This window comes from Onychostoma macrolepis, chromosome 05, assembly GCF_012432095.1.
Source record: "Onychostoma macrolepis isolate SWU-2019 chromosome 05, ASM1243209v1, whole genome shotgun sequence".
Lineage (NCBI taxonomy): Eukaryota > Metazoa > Chordata > Actinopteri > Cypriniformes > Cyprinidae > Onychostoma > Onychostoma macrolepis.
In genome coordinates, this window is record NC_081159.1 from 20,766,947 (window position 1) to 20,791,770 (window position 24,824).

Below are 24,824 nucleotides of genomic sequence, written 5' to 3' on the forward strand. Positions count from 1 at the left end.
AAATATGACACAAGAAAAGATAACCAAGTCAAATTTATAAGCAATTTATTAAGTAGCTTATCAGACATACGAAGTATAAAAGATGAAATGAAAAATAAAACTACAATTTACTCCACCCAAAAAAATGTTTTCATGCCATCTCAGAAATTTATGGCTTTCTCTCTTTTGTGAAACACAAATGGTGATTTCTGGAAAAACAATCCATCTCTGTATATTCATATAATGTAAGTGGATGGGACCATCAAAGTTGGTGCAAATACATGAAACGAACACATACAACACCAGCGGATGAATCAATGTCTTCTGAAGCAAAACGATAGGTGTGTGTGTGAGAAAATACTAATATTTTAAACTTTTATATAAACATTAAACTATAAACTATTGCTCCCAGCCAGCTGTCTTACATCACCTCTTGCATGAGTTTCACAATGGGCTTATGTCTTGCTTCACAGCGTGCTGAAGTTTACATCAAGAATAAACTCATGAACCTGCGTTTGACAGTTGTCTAAAGTTGCTTATAGTGTAAGAAGTTGAAAATATTACTATTCTTCTTACACACACTTTTCATTTCATTTCAGAAGACACTGATTCATTCACAGGGGTCATATTGGATTACTGTCATGTTAATTTTGTGTGGATTTTGAAGCTTCAGCTTTGAGGGTGCTGTTCACTTGCATTATATGGACTCAGAGAGATGCATTATTTTTCTAAAAATCAAATTTTTGTTTACCAGAACAAAGAAAGTCATACACCTGGGATGGCATGAGAGTGAGTAAATGAAGAGACAAAATGTTTTTGGGTGGAGTATCCCAATAACAGTGTTTAGTGCTCAAATGTTTCTCAGTAAGACAGGACTTTAGGTAGTCGGCCCACTAGCCTACTCTCCAGTGATTCAAACACAGTGTGTGGGTCCTGGTCAGCGTTGATGTACACTGCCTGTGGATAGAAGGCCTGCAGGTCCGCTGCATGGTTCCAGTACTCCTTAAGCCTCTTTAGCAGCTGTGCCTCTGAATGCCGCGGGTTAAATCGAAGCCGGGACTGCACTTCCGGACCAGGAGCAGGTTTATATATGCTGTGATACCTGCAGAGTTTAAACACAACATTCAGAATGCAGATATGTGTTTAGTGGAACCTAAAGGAATGGATTCTTTACACAAATTTACAATGTGCTAAGCAGATTCTTTCTCACCATTCTCCAGTCACAGGATCCACACCCCTAAGTGTTACCCTCTCGATAGCAATGTCATCAGTCATCTCCAGGAAGAAGACCCTAGAGGGGAGTGAAGCAGAGATCATGTGGAAATCTGTTATGATACCTGTGATTCCCTTTAAAATCAACCTGAGTAAAAAAAAAGTTGCTTGGTAAAGGTTTTAAATGCCAGAGACATAGGCCAATAAAAAGAAGACTGCAGTAATGGCTGTTGAAAATTCAGCTTTGCCATCACAGGAATAATTACATTTTAAAATACAATAATAAAAAAAAAAGTTATTTAAAATTGTAATGATATTTTGCAATATTACTGTCATTACTGTATTTTTGGTCAAATAGATGCAGCCTTGTGGAGCATAAGAGACTTCTTTAGAAAAACATGAAAAAATCTTACTGACTCCAAACTTTTGGACTGTGGTGTACCTTTTGCGGAACCAGAATTGTAGCAGGAACTGTAACCATTAAATTCTTTACAGTTCCCAAATTCAATTGTAAAAATGCCTGCAAAAATCACATCATGTCAAGCGAAAACCATATCAATCCATTATTCCATTATATGAAGACTTCATCTAGCATTCAGAGAGGAATAATCATAATGCGCTGGTATTGGAGCTAAATAAATAATGTAGAAAATAATGGAAAACAGGGACACTTTCCTGGACTACGAGAGGACTTCAACAGAGGAATGTTGGGGTCTCTACCCAGGGGTCATTTTGCTTTGACATTGTCCAGACACAAAGTGGGCCTAATGGTGTGGTCAGGTGGGGGTGTTTACATGCCATTCTTGTCCCAAATGATTTCATCCAGGCCTCCGGAGGATGGGAACCTCACAGACTGTTCCACATTATTTTATTTTTAGCCACCTAAACATTTTACACAGACTGAGATTGTTGTGAAATGTAATTCTGGACCAATTCAGCTATAGATAAAGACCAATAGGAATATTACATCATGAGGCCTTTTCCACAAAAAGGGGTGAGAATAGTAAGGAAAATAGAAGAGATCTAAGTTGGTGCTTTTGATAAAATATTTAAATGTCTTTGTGTTCCTGGCTCTCAGTACCACTGTGAACCACTGGGCCCTCTGAAATGGACAAAGGAGACATGGTGCTTTAACTGACTATTAGTCTGGACTGAAAATTCAAGATATTTGATGTGTTTAAGAGCCATGATAATGTGTGTGTGTATATGTGTGTCTGTGTGTGTAGGTTTAATTATTTCAGAAAAAGGCTTCTCTCAATTTTTAATGAATATTTGTCTTAAAAAAGAAATAATAACTACTCTGCAAAGCTATTAGAATTAATATTTATGCTTCCTCATGAAATATTTATAAATGTGGAGGAGCAAAAGGATGGTGCGTTGTGTCTGAGGCTGGAGGATGGGAGGGTGGGGGCTTGTGTTCGTCTTTCTTCTCATTCTCCCACTTTTTATGTGGGGGGAGCTGTACAAGATGAATTGATTTACATTAGATGTTTCTTACATGACAGCTGGAAATCCTCTAACAAATGACTGACTAAAACAAGGCAGATAACAAGAGCCTGCCAGTCCTCAGCTGCTACAAATAATCACAAACCGTGCAAGCATATTCTGCCTTCAGTATACAGTATATACGTGTGTGTGCATTTCTATTCTTCCACTGGTATACATTAAGTAGATGGTAACCTTTGACCCTTTTGTTCTTCAGTTTACTCGCTGAGCTGATGTGATCCAAGAAGGTCTCGGTCCATCCGATCTCTCTGAGCATTGCTGCTCCCGTCAGCCCCTCTGCCTCGATCTCTCCAAATTAAGAAATTAATGAGGGAAAGATTCTTTACAGGTGGCCACGGCAATGTTTACCACTGATTAAATTGTAATGCTGCCCCTGCTGTATAATTGATAAGCCAATCAGAGGAAGTGTTGCTTGATTTGATGGGGAGCAGACACATGAAATACATTTAAGTAATAGAGAGCAAGAGCGCAGTGCAGGTGGAAAGAGAGAGAGAGAGAGAGAGAGAGAGCAAGGCAGGGACGAGAGCAGGTAATTGGGCCAGACTCTAAGATTACATGGCTAATTGCTCTTCTTTATCTACCTGTCACAGGTAGCCATGCATATTTCAAAGCTCCCAAAGACTCTGATTGTTTGCAAGCGTGTCAAGGCTGTAAGAGGCTGATGACTAGCCAAACTGGAGAGTAGTTAAAGACTGGTAGGAGGGGTGGGAGTGAGATCAGCGAAACTGAAGTAGTAACAGTGACCTGCTGTACAGTCCAAGAATGATCGTGCAAGAGGGGTTTGGATATGGGTCTTTAGAGAAGCTTATTTATTTTTATGAAACCATTCATTTAATATTCATTTAAAAGGGATAGTTCACTTCAAAATGAAAATTCTGTCATTACCAATGTGTTCATCTAAACTTCTATGATTTACTTTATTCGTTGGAACGCAAGAGATGAATTTTTGAAGAATATCATGGCCACTGTTTTCCATATAATGAAAATGAATGAGAGCTGTCAAACTATAAAATTACAAAGAAAGCACCATAAAAGTGGTCTATATGACTTGTGATATATATTTCAAGTCTTTTGAAGTCAAACAATAGAGAGAACTCGAGAACTGGATCAGTATGATTCATGAATGAATCATTGAAACCTGTTCATGAACCAGGGCACACGTTAAGATTTACAAAAGATTACAAATTTCTGTACCTTCTGTTTCACAAATTTATTGCACAGCTTCAGAAGTTTTGGAATATAGACCACAAGCTGTAAGAATTTTTATAATACTTTCATAGTACGTTTTTGTAATTTCACAATTATCATAAGGAAAAGAGCAGCCAGAATATTCACCTAAAAATTTCGAGAATTTTAATTACAACCCGAATTCCGGAAATGTTTTTAAAATTTGAATAAAATGAAAACTAATAGAATTTCAAATCACACGAGCCAATATCTTATTCACAATAGAACATAGATAACATAACAAATGTTTAAACTGAGAAATTTGACAAGTTTATGCACAAAATGAGCTCATTTCAAATTTGATGCCGGCTACAGGTCTCAAAATAGTTGGGATGGGGGCATGTTTACCATGTTGTAGCATCTCCTCTTCTTTTCAAAACAGTTTGAAGACGTCTGGGCATCGAGGTTATGAGTTTCTGGAGTTTTGGTTTTGGAATTTGGTCCCATTCTTGCCTGATATAGGTTTCCAGCTGCTGAAGAGTTCGTGGTCGTCTTTGACGTATTTTTCGTATAATGATGCGCCAAATGTTCTCTATAGGTGAAAGATCTGGACTGCAGGCAGGCCAATTCAGCACCCGGACTCTTCTACTACAAAGCCATGCTGTTGTAATAGCTGCAGTATGTGGTTTTGTATTGTCCTGCTGAAATACACAAGGCCTTCCCTGAAATAGACATCATCTGGAGGGGAGCATATGTTGCTCTAAATCCTTTATATACCTTTCAGCATTCATAGTGCCTTCCAAAACATGCAAGCTGCCCATACCGTATGCACTTATGCACCCCCATACCATCAGAGATGCTGGCTTTTGAACTGAACGTTGATAACATGCTGGAAGTTCTCCCTCCTCTTTAGCCCAGAGGACACGGCGTCAGTGATTTCCAACAAGAATGTCAAATTTGGACTCGTCTGACCATAGAACACTTTTTCACTTCGAAACAGTCCATTTTAAATGAGCCTTGGCCCACAAGACACAACAGTGCTTCTGGACCATGTTCACATATGGCTTCCTTTTTGCATGACAGAGCTTTAGTTGGCATCTGCAGATGGCACGGTGGATTGTGTTTACCGACAGTGGTTTCTGGAAGTATTCCTGGGCCTTGTCCCTTACGCACAGATATTTCTCCAGTTTCTCTGAATCTTTTGATGATGTTATGCACTGTAGATGATGAGATTTGCAATATGACGTTGAGGAACGTTGTTTTTAAAGTATTCCACAATCTTTTTATGCACTCTTTCACAGATTGGAGAGCCTCTGCCCATCTTTACTTCTGAGAGACTCTGCCTCTCTAAAGGCTGGAATACACTACGCGACTTTTAAAATCTGACCAGATTTTTAAAACACTAGGCATCATACACTTACCAACTTTGTAAATAGTGACAAAGGAAAACTGGGCATCATACACTACGCGACTGAAGATCATACACTACCAGACTTTATAGTTGTTCCAATCACAACAAACTCACGCAGAAATGTGCGCCTTGTTGCTAGGAGACGGATGACAAATGAAAACATACTTGTTCTAAAATCAGCTGAAAATATCAAACATGTTTGATATCCTCCGACTAGATAGAATCAAAGTCTGGAGCTAAAAAATCGGAGTCTGTGACCATCATACACTACGCGATTTTCTGTGGAATCTGTCAGCTGTAATCTGCAGACTGGCTCCGACTTTCCTCAACTAGCATCAACTTGTTCAGACTGTAAAATCGGGGGAAAATTGGGGCAAAAATCACGTAGTGTATTCCAGGCTTAAGACATCCCTTTTATAGCTAATCATATTACAGACCTGATGTCAATTAACTTAATTATTTGCTAGATGTTCTCCCAGCTGAATCTTTTCGAAATTTCTTGTTTTTTCAGCCCTTTGTTGCCCCCGTGCCAACTTTTTTGAGATCTGTAGCAGGCATCAAATTTTGAAATGAGCTCATTTAGTGGATAAAAGTGTAAAATTTCTCTGTTTAAACATTTGTTATGTTCTCAATCTTCTATTGTGAATAAAATATTGGCTCATGTGATTTGAAAGTCTTTTAGTTTTCATTTTATTCAAATTTAAAAAACGTACCAACATTTCCGAAATTCGGGTTGTAAAATTAAAATATGTAAATAAAATATATAAAATTAAAATATGCTAAAACATCAAATAATAAAAAGAATCTTGTTTTAATTCCCCACTCAATAACTTTTTAGTTTTTAAAAAGTTGCCTAATTTTAAAAGAGTAATTTCGAGACCTTATAACTTTAATAATGAATATACATTTTTATAGGTATGTGTCACGAATCCTGTCCGTGGCCTTCCATCCACTTGCCACCAGAGATCGCCCTTCGATTACATTGACTTTCACGCCACAACTGTTACACATCACCCTGGACTACATTTCCCATGTTCCACTGCACTGATTGGATTCATCTGCACTCAAATACACACACATAGCTGTAACCAATCAGACACGCTTTATAAGCCTTGGACTTCCTCGTTCTGATCGCCGAGTATTGTTTAGCGTTTATCACTGTGATAGCTGATAGCTACTTTACGGAGCCTACTCTAGTTTTCATAGTCTAGTCATAGTCTTGCCTTGCCTGTTTTCCTGGTTCCTGATTCTTGCCACATATCTTGGATTAACCCTTTGCTTGCTGTTTCGGACTGTGTTTTCTCCTCGCCTGGACTTTTGCTCACGTTTACAGATTACCCCTCTTGTCAAACCCTCTGGATTACGTTTGCTGTCGTCTGACTCAAGCCCGTTTAGGATTGCTCTTTTATCTTGCCTGTGCCATACCTGTTTGCTGTTGTTAGACTCTGCCTGTGTTTTTGACCATGTCTATTAATAAAAGCTTGCACATGGATCCGCACGCCTCTCATCTCGTTGGCTCCATTACAGTATGTAAAGATCAAAAAAACATTTTATTATAAAAAAGTTGGAGTTGAAAATCCTTTTCCAATAAATTACTAATGGCTGGAAAATCATGGGGCCTTCAAATAATGTTGTGGTCAATGTGGGGCCTTACATGTTGCTTTGGGGTTCATATTGTGCATAACATTAGATAATTCCTTTAGACTTCCTTCTAAATTGAAAGTGCCAACTGTGACTGATCAGCTTAGGAAAGAGGATCAGATGATTGCACCATCAGAAACCAGAGAAAAGGCATCCTCATTTATCTGATGAGGGAACTTCATTAGTGAGCATCCTTTTTCCTTTTCTTCCTCTTTCGTCTTTCATGGATCAGGTAACTTGCTTTACATGACAAAAGACGGAGCTCTAACTGGAACAGACAGCCACTACTTGAACCACCAGCCACAACAAAATATTCAGCAAGGCAAATAGGTCATTATTGTAAGTATATTTGAACAACTCAAAGCCAAAGTACACTCTCAGAAAAAAGGTACAAAAGCTGCCATGGGGTCGTACCTTTTCAAAAGTTGCACCTTTGTACCTAAAGGGTCCATAATGGTACCTTAAGGATATTAGTACCTAATGTGTACATTTTAGTACTTAAAGGGTACAAATGTGTACCTTTAGAAAAACGGTCACCCCAGTGACAGCTTTTGTACCTTTTGTCTATAAATGTACAATAAATATGTGCCTACAAAAAAAAAACAAGATTTAAAAAAAATAAGAATGTTATTATAATTAAAAAAATAAAATAAAATAAAGCTCTAAAAATAAGACTAACCACTGGGTTTTAATCCACTTTACCATATAATTAACTACACAAAGTTTGTCAATACAAGCTAAAGACTCTGGTGCCACATGAACAACATCATCTTGGCACTTATTGCAGGCAATGACTCTTTGTTAATGGAGCCCTTTCAGGAAATGGGTAAAAAGATCCCTCCAATCTAACCAGTATGCCAACACTGCTGCACTCTGTCCCCTCTCCCTTCTGCCAGTGACACCTATTAAATGCTCATGCCCTGGCACAGCTCCAGGAGGAGCTGACTTATTCATCCTCACTAAAGCCTGGTAACCAGAGAGCTGTTAATTAATAAAGCTGTCAGGTACAGCGCCGCCATCGGGCCATCATCGGCCCATCGGAAACATTATCTCCCCATTGTTTCAGGGCCAGGCTAACCGTGGGCCTTCGAATCAATTACGCTAATGCTATGTAAATGAGGTCTCTTGCCATTAGCCCAAACAACATGGGGTGTTAATGGAGGAAATAAGGTCTTGCTACACAGAAGCTGTGAGGGAAGCAGACACCGCGGCTGCTTGCTGATCTCTGGGATCCAATCTTAATTCCAGAGAGCACATAAAATGGGGAATATGATGAAAAATCATAATGAGTAACAACAGAATACAAAACAGGCCCTATGGTGATCATGTACATTTTCCTAATGTTATTGCACAGATTTGTGCTCCTGCTCTTGTTTCTGTGTCAAAGGAGACAGAATTGGGACACGGTTATTTTCACTGATGACCTAACCTAAGTGAGCTCTCTGATGAGGGGACACACACAGAGGACAGGTTGTATAATCTAAGTGCCATCAGATCCTCCAGGGCAGCTGAGTTAAGAGTAATCTGAGAGGGCAATCTGAGCCGTGTGGTTGCACTCACTATTTAGGATAATCGAGGAGACATGAAAATCACAAATAATAATCTGAAAGATTCACATAGTGCAGTTCATTATCTCCTTTGCTGTTTTGTTTTTGTTTTTTAAACACCTACTCTATGTTTACATCTCTGTTCGTTACTGTGAAGGTCCTAGAGCCTTTAAATGAATGGGAACACAATGGATAGATAATCCATAGTTTGAAATCGATACAGGACAGAATTAAATGTAAACCAGTGGTTCTCAAAGTGTGGCGAACCCACCACTCTCATATATAGTGCACTTCCTTACATGCCATTGCACCGTGCTTGCATAGTTGCATAATTCCTTGCTCATTGTAACATTTTTTGAAAGAAATTTATGTTTTATTGTTATTTTTAAATTCTAAAATATTTTGTTCTTTTCAACTTTCTTTTCATCAAATTATCCTAAAAATATATCACGGGTTCCACAAAAATATTAAGCAGCACAACTGTTTTCAACAGTGTTAAACTGAAGACTGGATTAATGGCTGTTGAAAATTCAGCTTTGACACAATAGGAATAAATTAAAATTTAAAATGTATTCAAATGAAAAACTTAAAATTTATTTTAAATTGTAATAATATTCCACAATGTTACTATTTTTGCTGTATTTTTGATCAAATGCAGCATAAGAGATTTGAAAAAAAAAAAAAAAAGATATTTAATGTGTCACAAAAATGATAATTTTTTCAAAATATCTTCTTTTGGAACAACATCAGGATTAGTAATTATAATCAGGATTATCACTCAAATCACAGAACTGGGTAATCTATCCCATTATGCCAAAAATGCTAATAGTCAATCGGATTATGGTGGTGGCAGTGAAGATGTTTTTTTCTAGTTTCAGAGGGAGAAGGGAATGAGAAACAAACTGAGAACCATTGTTACAAATCACTGTGATAATAGTTTAGTTTACAGTTATGTATAACTCCATAACTGTCTTCAACAGTTATGGAGTTATACATGCTAAATTTCAACATTTACAGCTATTTAAATCAGTTTATAGTGACTGATATACCTGTTTGGTATGAAATTAGACTCTTGAAGTTCCTCTGCCTGCTCCACATCATGAGGAATGCCATGGAGCACCCAGCCTCGTGTGGTACAGTCCATCCTGCTCAGTCTCTCTGTAAGGATCCGCAGGACTATACTGGATGGCACTGTATGGATTAAATCACAAATACAGCGAAAATATGGTTATCACCTACTTATACCTTCTTCCTAATTACATGACAGAAGTACAACAATACAAGAGTAGAAGAAATCAAATTAAGGCAAACAAAAACCTCAAAAATGTTGACGCAAGAGGTTCAGACTCCTGAGAATCAACTTGCTGTGTCCTTTGAATGACACTCGTCCTATATACAGTAAACATGGTGTTCAGAGGGGGTTTACCCCATGAGATGCACACACAAGCACACCTGCTTAGCATTTGTTTGAAATACTGTATACGTTCCTCCCTGTAGGACGTCAGATCACAGCGTTACAGATCTAACGGACGTGAGAAAGGCCTTTCATTTGTTTACTTCTTCCAGGTACTGGAAGAAGACTTTATGGAAAGAAAAAAAGTAACAGTATGATAACTTTTTGAAGTATGAAAGATATAGGATGCAGTTTTAAGACTTTAAAGTACCAAATAAACAGTTCATTGAAGCTGATTTGAAAACACATGGGCACAAGCGGACAGAAACCTAAATTAATGTTTCACTTAAACTGAGGTGCAGGGCATCTAGAAAGCTGGAGTGCCCCATTAAGAGGATTAAATTAAGGAGATGGTCTGAGGAAAATGAACCATCATCATCTCCATGCCAAGCATCAGTGATCTCATCATCAAGCGGTATTGTCAAGGACGTGCCTTTTGTTTGTATCCGTATCAAATCAAGGCGGTTTATTCAGATGTGAGGTGATAAATAATTAGCAGACACGGTGTCATCTAAATTCATGTATGTACATTTTGTCTTTTGAAGATATTTCACGGGTCCCTCTCAGACTACAAAAGCAGTCAACGGCTGGCTGACAGGCAACATAAGCGAATTGTTTAAGGGGATGATGGCACCTCTTAAAACCGACGGAAAGCGCAGTCGAGGAGGGTGACGCTCATAATGCTGCGGGAAAATTAACGAGAGCGGCAGAGGACAAACAAATAATGAGGGTGAAGAGAAAATAGAACAGCATTCTTTAAGGAATGCAAGCTGGCACCCAGGGGGGTCCCCGCAGCTGGTGAAAAATTAAAGTCGACGGTTTCAAACTGTCCAATTTCCACATCAAACGCGCACAGCCTCTTGCCTATCTCTACAGCCCTGCTTCAAACATCAGGCAGCCTGGAGAGGCTTCCTCTTCTTTCTTTCTTTCTTTCCTCTCCTTCTTCACTTTTGCTAAGATTATTTTTTGGTTTGCTTAATAATCCGGCTTCTCAAATCCCAGAAGCACTGTACTGGTTACACTAGCCACCAGATCCATCGCCTAATTATACCCCTGTGAGGCCATTAATCAACTTGTAAATTATTTAGGCAAGCTCCCTGCCTCAAATCCTCACTGTCACAGGAAAAGGGGGAGAGAGGCAAAGGAGAGAGAGAGAGAGAAGGCACAAAAATCCCCCTCTCCCAGGATACTGCAGCCCTGTTCAACAAGGCAATGGAATACGAGCTAACAAAACATTTACATAGCATTTCTTATGCACACATTGCTACTTCAACAAACACGCAACATGAATTTATGAACATATGTTGCACGTGACAGATACTGCTAGCGCTGAAAAGATACTTAACACGCTCTGACAGATCCGACAATCATATTGGGTGTTCAAGTGTACTCATCAGAGATCATAAATAAACATAAATAAAATAAACCTAGTCCACTCTCAAGAATTCTGCATGAGCCGTAATAGATTTTATTCCTACAGTATTCCATATAGTAAAATAAATATGATTCGATAGCACTTTATAATAACTTTCATTAATAAATCACAAACATTGCAACATACTTCACAGAGAGTTCATGTACAAATATGAATATTTCAGATATGTGTATCAAAGTTTCATGATATGTAAATATTTCAATGTACAAGAATTAATAATCTGTTGTAATGTTATCCGAAAACTTCAAAAAGTGTGATATAATATGATAATACTATAATATATAATAATTATACATCAGTTTACAGTTTATATAGTTTTTTCCTGTTTAAACCTGCTTTGAAAAAATCTGCATTGTATAAAGCGCTATGCAAATGAATGTGATATTATATGTTAATGAAAGTTATCACACAATGTTAAAACAATAAAAGTGATCACAGAGTGTTAACCCATTTGTGCCCAAATTTTTCTGAATAGTTTCATGCATGTAGTTGTGTTAAAAGTGTCTTATGTGAACATGTTCTGCATTTATTTTCCCCAGGTTTTTTTTTTTTTTCTTGAAAATTGTATTTGAATGTGCGGCAACTATAGTTGCTGGTGGGCAAATATGTTGTATGCACCCCTCAATGTCAAATTTGAATAGGAGGAGAACATTTGGAATCTAACTCAAAATAACTGCTTTCAAAAGACCGATCTTTATTCATAAACAACTCATAAACAAATATATTATGTATTAAGTCATAGAACATTCGATGCAAACCCAAAAAAGCTGCATCTAGCTTATAGTCAGTGGGGTAAAACGCCCCTACGGGGCAATGGGTTATTACTGTAGTTATTCTGTTCTGAACATCAAATCCTTCGTTTTTCCATCAAATGTATTCTAACTTGTTGGTTGAATAAAAATATTTGGATTTTATATTTAAAAATTACCTCAGGTTAGCATCAGGTAGCTAGTTAGCTAGCCATTTAGCATCAGCTAACAAAATGTTTCAAATAGGCTATTATAATTTTATAATTCATAATTATGGATTATATTCTTTTTAATTTTAAGCTAAAACTGCCTATACTCTGATTTTGCTGTAGGCTAAATGTTTAAAGCAAATTGCTTTGTCAGACTGGGGTCAAATTGTGAAACTCGTGTATTAAATAAATTCAGTGCACACAGACTGAAGTAGTTTAAGTCTTTGGTTCTTTTAATTGTAATGATTTTGGCTCACATTTAACAAAAACCCACCAATTTACTATCTCAACAAATTAAAATATGGTGACATGCCAATCAGCTAATCAACACAAAACACCTGCAAAGGTTTCCTGAGCCTTCAAAATGGTCTCTCAGTTTGGTTCACTAGGTTACACAATCATGAGGAAGACTGCTGATCTGACAGTTGTCCAGAAGACAATCACTGACACCCTTCACAAGGAGGGTAAGCCACAAACATCCACTGCCAAAGAAGCTGGCTGTTCACAGAGTGCTCGGATTTGAGTTGCATGTTAACAGAAAGTTGAGTGGAAGGAAAAAGTGTGGAAGAAAAAGATGTGCAACCAACCGAGAGAACCGCAGCCTTATGAGGATTGTCAAGCAAAATTGATTCAAGAATTTGGGTGAACTTCACAAGGAATGGACTGAGGCTTGGGTCAAGGCATCAAGAGCCACCACACTAGGCATGGAACGATAACTGGTTTCAAGGTATACCGCGGTTTGGAAAATTGACGGTTTCAAAACCACTAAAATTTTCCTTTACACCGTTCCTGCGTTATAACTCCCTCAGTTGTGAGCAGTGAAGGGCGTAACGAGTCACACGACTCCTCCCCCTCCGGACAGCGGTCAGTGAGAGTCACCTGTGTGTAGGATGATGGCCGAATGAGGTGAATCCCTGGAACTTTTTCCCCCCTCGAAAAACACGAAGTCTGCCGTATGGGAATTTCTCGGGTAACGTACACAACGATGTTCCGTACAGATGACGTTTTGGCGCTGAACGCTAAATAAATGTTTCCAGGTCGTACACAAACGATATATCTGTGTCGTCTTCATTTCTCCCTTTTTCACCCTCAATCAAGACAGAGACCCATTCGCAGGTTGTTTCAGTGTTGAAATAAATACTATTTGGCTTGCTACCAAGGCAGATAACATGCCTAATTAACTAGCTAACGTCAACTAGTTTCCTCCCTCACGTTACTTCACAGAGCGGGGAATAGCAGACTAAAGTACTACATTTCTGCGATTTAGTACAATAAATTTAGCTGGTATCACGTCTATAATTTTAAGCCTCCTGCCATTGTTTACATCTGTTCAAAATCACGTCATTTAAAAAAGAAACAAACTGCTGGCTCTCAGGTGTCTTTGCCACTGTTTGAGTGTTATACGGAGAGAGACCGTGTGTGTGAGAGAGACACAATCGCGCGCTCTCCTTATGTGTATGCGCACACATCTTTGTACCTCACCGCTCATAACTTGGACTGAAAGATGAATGTGTAGAAAATGAATGTGTATCTCCAAAAACCTCGTTGAGCTGCAGGTTTAATGACTGCATTTTTTATTTTTTACAGAAATTGTTTTGATTTTTTTTTTTTATTATTGAGCTGTAGGTTTAGGGTAAGTGACTGCATTATTTATTTATTATTATTTTTTTTTTCATAAGGATTTTTTTTTTTTTATGTTCTGATTATTGTTGAGCTGCAGGTTTAGGCTCACTTAAGTGACTGCACGTAATTTAATTAACAAGAATTCAATTATTTAGCTTGACATGTTTACCGTTCCAAAATGTTCTATATGTTTCTTAAAAATAAAATGTATTGTGTTCAGTGGAAAAAACTTTGTTTTTTACCCAGACATTTAAAAATAACATTTTAGAGCTGTAATCACAATACCGTGAAACCGTGATATTTTTATCTAAGGTTATCATACCGTCAGAATCTTGTACCGGCCCATGCCTACACAACACACGGATGTGTCAAGGAATTTGGCTACAGTTGCCGTATTCCTCTTGTTAAGCCACTCCTGAACCACAGACAACGTCAGAGGCGTCTTACCAGGGCTAAGGAGAAGAACTGGACTGTTGCCCAGTGGTCCAAAGTCCTCTTTTCAGATGAGAGCAAGTTTTGTATTTCATTTGGAAACCAAGGTCCCAGAGTCTGGAGGAAGGGTGGAGAAGCTCATAGCCCAAGTTACTTGAAGTCCAGTGTTAAGTTTCCACAGTCTGTGATGATTTGGGGTGCAATGTCATCTGCTGGTGTTGGTCCATTGTGTTTTTTGAAAACCAAAGTCACTGCACCCGTTTACCAAGAAATTTTGGAGCACTTCATGCTTCCTTCTGCTGACCAGATTTTTAAAGATGCTGATTTCATTTTCCAGCAGGATTTGGCACCTGCCCACACTGCCAAAAGCACCAAAAGTTGGTTAAATGACCATGGTGTTGGTGTGCTTGACTGGCCAGCAAACTCACCAGACCTGAACCAAGAGGAAAATGAGAAACAAGAGACCAAAAAATGCAGAAGAGCTGAAGGCCACTATCAGAGCAACCTGGGCTCTCATAACACCTGAGCAGTGCCACAGACTGATCGACTCCATGCCACGCCGCATTGCTGCAGTAATTCAGGCAAAAGGAGCCCCTACCAAGTATTGAGTACATATAAAGTAAATTAACAACTAAGCCCCAACTAAGTATTGAGTGCTGTACATGCTCATACTTTTCATGTTCATACTTTTCAGTTGGCCAAGATTTCTAAAAAAAAATTCTTTGTATTGGTCTTAAGTAATATTCTAATTTTCTGAGATACTGAATTTGGGATTTTCCTTTAGTTGTCAGTTATAATCATCAAAATTAAAAGAAATAAACATTTGAAATATATCAGTCTGTGTGTAATGAATGAATATAATATACAAGTTTCACTTTTTGAATGGAATTAGTGAAATAAATAAACTTTTCTATGATATGTAGCACCTGTATACTGTATATACAGTGGTCGAATTGTAGAAAAGTTTTAGGGGGGATGGTATGGTCAGGTTCAATTTGTACAATCTTGTACCTAATTTTACATACAGTAATTACAAAATTTGTCTAATTTTTAAAAAGGTTTTTATTTAATGAAAAATTAGCCTTATTAAATTAACTATTATTTATAAGTTTTTTCTCCCCCTTCTGTGGCCTGAAATGGAGGAATTTTGGTCAATATTGATAATTAAACAATATTTTGCTGAATGTGTATTTGTGCTGGCACTTTGGCTGGTTTAGGCCTGTCATGGATAAATAATGATGATCAGGGCCTAAAATTAACACTCGCCAAGCTCCAAATGCGAGTAAAAATCTGCGTTGGCGAGTACATGTAACAGTGTCAGTCGCCAGTTAGCAGGTACAACTTTTACAAAATATTACAATGCAATGTAGTGAAAACAACAGCCAGTTTTAAAGTGGCCGAGAGAGCTCAACGCTCTGCAACTTCAGAAAACGCATAGAAAAAGCACCAGCAAATCAAGAAAACATCTTCTTCAATTTGACAGCAGGTGGTGCAAATGCTCACAACACAAACAAATAAAGAATTTTATTTGCAGTGCGTTTCTTTATTTGGCTGTGTTGTGAGCATTTGAAGCGCGTGTGTTGTAAAATTGACAAAGTTGTTTTCTTAATTTGCAGGTGTTTTTTTCCTATTTGCAGCACGTTGAGCTCTCTAGGCCACCGTAGGGATTTGCTGTTTCTGACATACGCGAATAAAATAATCTTTTCCTAAGACAAGGTCAACCTGATTAGCTGTTCTGTCATAAGCGACAAGAGCGAATCAAATAACAGGATACAAACGGGCTGATAAGGTCAGAGCAATGTGATGGCCAGCTTGTCCCTAGACACGATTCCAATAACTTTTACCTGAGAAGATTTTGCTGCTTCATTTCGGAAGATTACCTTTTCTTTATTCTTCATAAACCGACACATAGCGACACATAGGAAACGGTGCAGTGCAGTATATACAGGTGCTGGTCATATAATTAGAATATCATCAAAAAGTTGATTTATTTCACTAATTCCATTCAAAAAGTGAAACTTGTATATTATATTAATTCATTACACACAGACTGATATATTTCAAATGTTTATTTCTTTTAATTTTGATGATTAGAGCTTACAGCTCATGAAAGTCAAAAATCAGTATCTCAAAATATTAGAATATTACTTAAGACCAATACAAAGAAAGGATTTTTAGAAATCTTGGCCAACTGAAAAGTATGAAAATTAAAAGTATGAGCATGTACAGCACTCAATACTTAGTTGGGGCTCCTTTTGCCTGAATTACTGCAGCAATGTGGCGTGGCATGGAGTCGATCAGTCTGTGGCACTGCTCAGGTGTTATGAGAGCCCAGGTTGCTCTGATAGTGGCCTTCAGCAGTGTGGGCAGGTGCCAAGTCCTGCTGGAAAATGAAATCAGCATCTCCATAAAGCTTGTCAGCAGAAGGAAGCATGAAGTGCTCTAAAATTTCCTGGTAGATGGCTGCGTTGACTGTGGACATCAGAAAACACAGTGGACCAACACCAGCAGATGACATGGCAGCCCAAATCATCACTGACTGTGGAAACTTCACACTGGACTTCAAGCAACATGGATTCTGTGCCTCTCCACTCTTCCTTCAGACTCTGGGACCTTGATTTCCAAATGAAATGTAAAATTCACTTTCATCTGAAAAGAGGACTTTGGACCACTGAGCAACAGTCCAGTTCTTTTTCTCCACAGCCCAGTTAAGATGCCCTTTTCCTGAAGACGTCTGAGCGTGGTGACTCTTGATGCACTGAATCCAGCTTCAGTTCTCTCCTTGTGAAGCTCTCCCAAGTGTTTGAATCGGCTTTGCTTGACTGTATTCTCAAGCTTGCGTTCATCCCTGTTGCTTGTGCACCTTTTCCTACCCAAATTCTTCCTTCCAGTCAACTTTGCATTTAATATGCTTTGATACAGCACTCTGTAAACAGTCACACCTTTCAGTAATGACCTTCTGTGACTTACCCTCTTTGTGGAGGGTGTCAATGTCCGTCTTCTGGATCATTGCCAAGTCAGCAGTCTTCCCCATTATTGTGGTTTCAAAGAACAAGAGATACCCAGAATTTATACTGTAGGGATGGTCATTTATTCAAACTCAAATGTAAATATTCTAATATTTTGAGATACTGATTTTTGACTTTCATGAGCTGTAAGCTCTAATCATCAAAATTAAAAGAAATAAACATTTGAATTATATCAGTCTGTGTGTAATGAATGAATATAATATACAAGTTTCACTTTTTGAATGGAATTAGTGAAATAAATCAACTTTTTGATGATATTCTAATTATATGACCAGCACCTGTAGTTTGAAAGGCTGTGCGTTCGGCTGTATGCATACGCAGAGCCACTTCAGACAGCGCCATAGCGCTTCAACTGACGAAAACACACACAATTATGTCAAAATGACATAAACCTCATAAACATAGTCTTAAATCAGTTATAAAGTCTTAAATGACCGTAGATTATGGAGAAAATAGAATATGTGTCAGATCCGCGTCATGTGCATCAGGTTTTAAAGAGACAGCACTGATTTAAAGTGAAACCTGCTGAAGTCTGTCATTGATGTAAATCAAAGAACAAAAGAAAAGGAGAAATCATTGGACTGTTCTAGTCGCTGATTAACTTTTGTAGCTTGAATAAAGATTAATCTGTATAGTTTATGCATATACTATTTATAGTTTATGTGAAGATTGTTTTAAAATCACTTAAATTAAAAGTTGTGGTTTCACTTTATTTTGATGGTCCCTTTAACACATTCTATAAGTAAGTAAAAACTATAAGTAATGTTGCACCAACATTTCTACTAACTCTCATTAGAGTGTTAGTAGTGTATTAGTTGACTGGTAGGGTTAGGGTTAGATTAAGTTGACACGTTCTTGCAAAGTTACTTATAGTCAGTAGAATATCTGTCGGGAGACCAACACAATAAGGAGTTAGTAGATATGAAGCAGACAGTCTACTAATACTCTTATGAGAGTTTGTTGACATGTAGTTGCAACATTACTTAGTGTCAACAGAATGTTCAAGTAGGTGGCAGCAAGTCCTTGTTTTAATGAATGATTTATTGAATCATTCAAATCAAACGATTCGTTCAAAATGGCTGATTCGATTAGAAACAAAACAATTAAGTCCATCTGAATGGTCTGTTGAATCACTGGCTCATTCGATTCAATCAAAAACTGATTCATTCAAGGAACGAAATGCCGTGTTGCTCTGCACTGTTGTAGAAAATTAATAGCACATTTGTGCTCGCGCACATGTGCTGATATTTATAAAAGTACATGGCTTGTGCAATGAATATAAAAAATAAATAAATAAATAAAATACATGGGTATTTTTTTCTTTCATTGCTTGAACTATAAGGGTATTCTAACTGCATTCTAATAGGCTTCATCGCGCAGTGAATGCTTTTGGACGCTCAAGACGTGTTTTTGTTTGGTTTTTGCTAAGTCAATGACTGGATAATATCAGCTCTCCTATCGTCTCTCAGTCCCTTACAGTCACACACATACAGCACAATAACATGTCAGTGGAATGTCTTTAAATTCTAATCAAGGAAAAATCATACCTTCAGTTGTCTTCAACTTCAAAAGTTGCGCTTGAACCATTTTGCGCGAAAAATGACGAAAACTTGCTTCCGCTTGTGTGCAGCTTGTTACAGTACCGAGTTCTGATTGGCTAATCGTCATTATTTAATTCGTGAATTATTATACATACAGAATTTTAACATTTAATTTGCATGATAACTAAGTTTTACATAATACACATTATTAATCTAAAGAGGATGGTGGTTTTACAGAGGGGATGCTTTTTTTTTCTTTTTTTCAATTCGAGCCCTGTGTATATACTTACTCTTTATACTATGACAAAACAAAAGAGAAAATAGTTTTAAATAGTTTTTTTCTTACTATAAAGTCTAATGTTGTTTCACCCCTCTGACTTACTAAATATCTCCTTTTGTGTTACATAGAAGAAAGAAGTTCAGGTTTGGACACGAGCATAGGGTGAGGAAACTACTGATTTACAGCTAAGAATGTGAATTGTAAAACAATGAGATGACATGTAGCTCTTTTAAGCGATGCAAGTTTGAATCTGGCTTGCATCGTTCCTCCTCTTCTCCCCATTTTTTGTCTTCCCTTTACTATTTTATCAATGAAAGCATCAAAAAGGCGAAAAGTAAAAACATACATGCTTATATTCTGTGATTTGCATCCCATGAGAATCTTTATTAAATTAATGAAAACTTGCTCAAGGCGAGTGGCCCAGGCCAGAGCTGTAATAAAGGCAGTGATTGGCAGTCCCAGCGGCTGAATGCATTCTCTGAGGGGTGGGACTATAGATATATATTTACTTATGGTCTCTGAGGGATTTAGAACAGAAAGGTGTTGGGCAGACACAGAGGGTGTGAGATGGGAAGGGAATAACAATGATGAGGATGAATGAAAGGTCACAGATAGTCAAGACATCTAGACCATTATGGTGTGTTCAATATATAAAAGTACTGGCTGTCTAGAGTAAAAAGAGCCCAGCAAGCACTGTGATTTTGATTAAAAGTAACAAAACAGTCTGCAGAATTATATACTGCAAATTACATGATAATCATTTAGAATGCAGCTACCATAAACTAATGTCATATATGTGAATACAGCACAACATGTTCACCCACCAGACTGTTCTGGCTGTAAGGGGTCCAATTATCTGGTCAAAAGCAGGAAACAGAACTCTGCAGCTTACAGACTGGGGTTTCACTTGTTCTGTATGATTGACCCATTTGGCAGTAGGTATAGAGGAGGTGAGGAGGCATACCTTGCTGTTCTGACTCCAGGTAGGGTTTAATGAGCTCCCCCATATGGCTCTCATCAGCAGACACAGCCTTCAGAAGCTCACCACAACAAACTACAGCGACAGAGTTATAAGAAAGAACAGAAGAAAGTTTAAAATAAGCAACACAGAACTATGGATGCTGTACAATGGTTTATTCATTGGTTATTATTTACTCTTTCTTATGCTGTTCCTTTGCATGATTTTTTTGTGTTCACCTGATCACACAACAGTCGCTGTATGGCGAGAGCTACGTAATGAATATTTAAAAATGTCTACTTTTGTGTTCCACATAAAAAAATAACAGCATAGTTGTCTGAAACTAAACTACATAAGGGTGAGTAATTAATGAGAGAATTTGACATTTTAGCTAAACTACCCTTTTAACAATGTTGAATCTTGGAGATAAGAAAGAGTACAGATGGAAAAGTGACAGCAGAAGTTGAGGAGGAGCTTACTGTTGACAATGCCATATTTCTGAGCAATCAGTTTTGCCTGAAGACTCTTTCCTGAACCTGGGGGTCCAAACAGTAGGATTCTGGGAGTGAAGGGTGAGGCAGAATGACGTGGAGTACAGACATAACTCAGCACTGCAATATATAAAACAATCAAATGAATGCGACATGATACGTAACAGTGCAAAATAAATGGGTGGCCAAAATGTTTAAATAAATACACTTTCAGTGAATGAAAAACAACATGTCAAGCAAATAAATGAGAATAAACACGAAACATCTATTATTATCAGTGCCACTACAAATGCATTAAAGGTACACTAACGTTCATCACTGCTCTATTTATGCAGTCAGCTCTATTAATACAGTAAAAACAGTAATATTGTGAAATATTATTACATTTTCAAATAGCTGTACTCTAATAATATATTTTAAAATGTAATTTATTCCAGTGATGGCAAAACATTTTTTTATTTCTGCAGCTATTAAACCAGTCTTACATAATCATTCAGAAATAATATGCTGATTTTGTGCTCAGGAAACATTTTTTATTATTTAAAATGTTGAACACAGTTGTGCTGCTTAATATTTTTGTGGGATTTTTTTTCAGGATTCTTTGACGAAGAGAAGATTAAAAAGAACAGCATTTACTTGAAATGACCCCAAACTTTTGATCAGTACACATTACAAAACATGTTTGTTCAACCAAACACAGATTAAATATATATTTTTCTCTAACCCTGTGGTGATTGTTTAGTACCGTATCATACTTTAATACAAAACAACAGAATGCAGGCACAGATAGATTCTATTGAATGTTTAATGGACTAAGATAATAGAGCACATTTGTGAGGCTGGTGACAGCCCATTCGCTCAGATCATAAACAGAGATTGCCACTAAACTGAATATAAAGCCACTTGATTAATTAATCATTAGAGTCTTCCTTTCATGTCCATGGGGGCATTTGCTTGTAGTGTGACATCCACGTCGAAGCCATCTGTTTGCAGTTGGTTTTCACTCACAACAATGCTGTTTGTCTGGAACCTGCGCTGAGCCGCCATTCTAATATGCGATGATTAACAACAGTCTAATCATAACTAATGAGTCTCTCTCATCCAGCCCTTTATGCTGCTAATTGTTATACAACAACATGATAAATGCTTAATATGCAAAACATGTTAATGCGCTAAAAGGCTAAGTCAGGGGGAAACTAGCAACATTACAATCAAACCGCATGCTGAATTAGCACTAATCAAGATTTAAGATGACAGCCTTATTGCTGTTTGCTCCTCAGTATGGGTTTATGAATGTTTTATAGCAGAGTTTATCTCAAATATTTATTTAATGTCCTCCATTTAGACGTATCAAGAAAATCAGGTGCAGTTAAGTCAAGATTAAGGCATAATGGCACACTGTCCTAAATCTACAATTTACAAACCAGCGGCTGGAGGGCCGCTTCCTTGATAGGTACTCAATGGAGCATTTTGGATTTAATACTAATGTGCCATGAGACTAAATGAGCCTTTATTTCCCCCCAGATAAGCCTAACTTCTATGAGAAAGAGAGAAAGCAAGAGAAACCAGTCCAAAATTGGATTTGAATTTCTCCCAGCTCATGTTTATGTAGCTTGAGCTGGCAAAATATTGTGAAAGTGATAGACAGACATTGATTTATGACAAATCTCTCTAAAAGTGCAGCCCTTAATATAGAATGACTGGCTATCAATTCCACGCATACTCATTCGTATGATAAATATGCATCTTTATTATTGAAAAACTGTGGTATGAATTTCACAAAATGCTGCTAACCTGCCTAATGCTACAGTCAAAGTGATGTATGCAAAGAATGGTTTAAATATTCACCGCCTGGCTCTACCTCACAACTAAAGGATGGGAAGTGACAAAATTATTTTGTCAAGTTGAGCGATATAATATTTAGACAGGTTGTATTCAGATGGTTTTAATGTAATTGGCGAGGACCGCTCATCCCTGCCCAGGTTCTCATGGGATAGTCTGTGCCTGCAGAGCTGCCTGAGGCAACCTCCTCGACTGGCAGAGTGCCTGACAAGCAGGTCAATCACTGCCTCTGAATGCAGCCGCTGCGATACTGACCTCCGACCAATAGGGGCGGTAGATCTCGGTTCATCACAGTAGGTGATATTAGTAGAAATTTTTAAAAAGCTCTAAATGGAACTCAGTGACCTACCTAAACCTAATCTGGAGACATTTTTAGAGATACAGTCTATGTTTTGAATTCAAATGACTTGATTGAATTAGAAACCAATGGAAAATTCCACCTAATATGAATTTCTTACCTCAAAGTCAGTGATAACGGGTAGCTTGACAAGAAGATCTGTAAACACTAATTTAAAGCGATAGCCAAAATGTTGCCAAAAATGAAAATTTGGTCACCATTTACTCACCTATATATCATTCCAAACCTGTATGACCTTATTTAGAACACAAAAGAAGTTTTTTTTTTTGTTGTTGTTTTTTTGCCCATACAATATAGTTACTGTACCAGTAATATCTTCTTTTGTGTTCAGCGAAAGAAAGTCATTTAGTTTTGTAACAACATGAGGGTGAGTAAATGATGATCGATTTTTTCATTTTTGGGAGAAGTAATGCAGATGAATGGTACTGGTACCAGACCAGGTGAAGCTGATGACGTTTACCCTGTGATAAGACGTCTACATGGGGCTGGTCAGCATTGATGGTCTTCAGGCAGCTGTGGTATGTGCGCTTCAGAGCATGAGCTTCTGTGTGGAACTTCTGCAGCTTTTTGGCTATAAGATCAGCTGGCATCAGTGTACTGGGTGTTTCTAAACGCTGTGCGACCTCTTCAGTTTCAGGCCACATGAAGGTGACGTGATATACATCTGAAACATAGAAAGGAAACATGTGGGTAAGGTCATGTTTTATACACCAGGGTATATGTGCTGAGGTTTAAGTCTTGTGTGTAAAATACAAACATTTTTATCATAGCATTTATTTTGACAGTGACTCTCCTAAAAAAGATTCATAAACAGAGATCATAAACAAACAAAAGGGAAAATGGCAATTACGTGGAACTGGTGCATTCGCACCATCACAAATCTGCAGGGAGCTCTGGCTTTTGTTCATTACAGCTCGGCTTTCCAAAACCCCGAGGACACACAGGGCCCGTTTGGGATTCAGCAAACAGGTTGAGCGCTGTCAAGGTCCACAGATAATGATATGCATTCTAACAAGGGTGCATGTTGGCTGCCTGTCTCGCAGTCCCACTCTCTGAACTAAGAAAAGTGTAATGATCATACAGACATTACCTCCTGTGACAGGGTCTATCCTCTTGCCCGAGCTCCTTTCAATCAGGACGACATCAGGAGCTTCCAGCATCACTGTGAGGAAAGAGTTAAAAGAAAACGCTAGAGTTTGACATATCCTCTGGGGAGTGATAGTGAGTCCGAGAGGGATATTTGGCCGGTCTCATTATCGAGTCCTGATTCAAACCTCTTGTTTTTCAGTTGGGAACAACAAAGTGTTTGGACAACATGCCACTAACCAACATGATCTGGGCTGATGCCTGCTTCTTGTAGACATAGTGCCTCTTCTTGCGTCTTGGGAATGGCTTCCAAAACCCAGCCCTGGAAATACAATTCATGTTATGCACATACTTCTCTTGAGAAGGAACAAATAATTTGCTTTAAACAATAACCCAACTCTCTGGTGACAGAGTCCAACTCTGCTGTTGACACAGACGATGCTGACGCCTTCTGCTATTAACACAGCTGAAACCTTGCATTTTGTCTTAAACACACACACACGCACACAATTTTTCTGTTTACATTTCTATAAATGCACTTGCTTTTCCCCATGGTCAGCTACTGTGCTTAAATTGTTGTTTAAAATTGTTTTCATATGAGCAAAACAATATCCTGCCTGGAAAAATACTTTAAAAAAACAGTAATAGGCTTTGAATGAATAATTTTATATGAATAATTCATATAAATTGCTGCCCTGTACCAGTCTAAATAATGAATGTATAAATTGTTGTATGAATAAGGAGTAAAACTGGCCCATATGGGGTCTCATGCAGGGAGGCAAATGGAGGGTTAAATCCATAAAAACCTTGAAAATGTGCCTAATTCTCCAGCTCTTTTTCACAGTTCTCACTTAGCAATAAAAATAACATAAGAA

At 37.9% G+C, this 24,824-nt stretch overlaps 1 protein-coding gene across 4 annotated transcripts in view; it reads right to left on the reverse strand.

Moving 5' to 3' along the window:
• Positions 1-28: 28 nt before the first annotated feature.
• ak8 (adenylate kinase 8) overlaps positions 29-24,824 on the reverse strand; it is a 30,621-nt gene continuing 5,825 nt past the window's right edge. For 3 of the 4 annotated variants that reach the window (XM_058774730.1, XM_058774732.1, XM_058774731.1), the window contains exons 7-14: positions 24,190-24,271; positions 23,954-24,025; positions 23,324-23,527; positions 20,652-20,783; positions 20,179-20,268; positions 9,513-9,654; positions 1,190-1,270; positions 29-1,081 (exon numbers count right to left, since the gene is read on the reverse strand). In XM_058774730.1, the coding sequence (XP_058630713.1) occupies positions 841-1,081; positions 1,190-1,270; positions 9,513-9,654; positions 20,179-20,268; positions 20,652-20,783; positions 23,324-23,527; positions 23,954-24,025; positions 24,190-24,271 (1,044 nt within the window). In that variant the 3' untranslated portion in view covers positions 29-840. The remainder of the gene's footprint in view (positions 1,082-1,189; positions 1,271-9,512; positions 9,655-20,178; positions 20,269-20,651; positions 20,784-23,323; positions 23,528-23,953; positions 24,026-24,189; positions 24,272-24,824) is intronic. The other variant, XM_058774733.1, reaches the window with a different exon arrangement.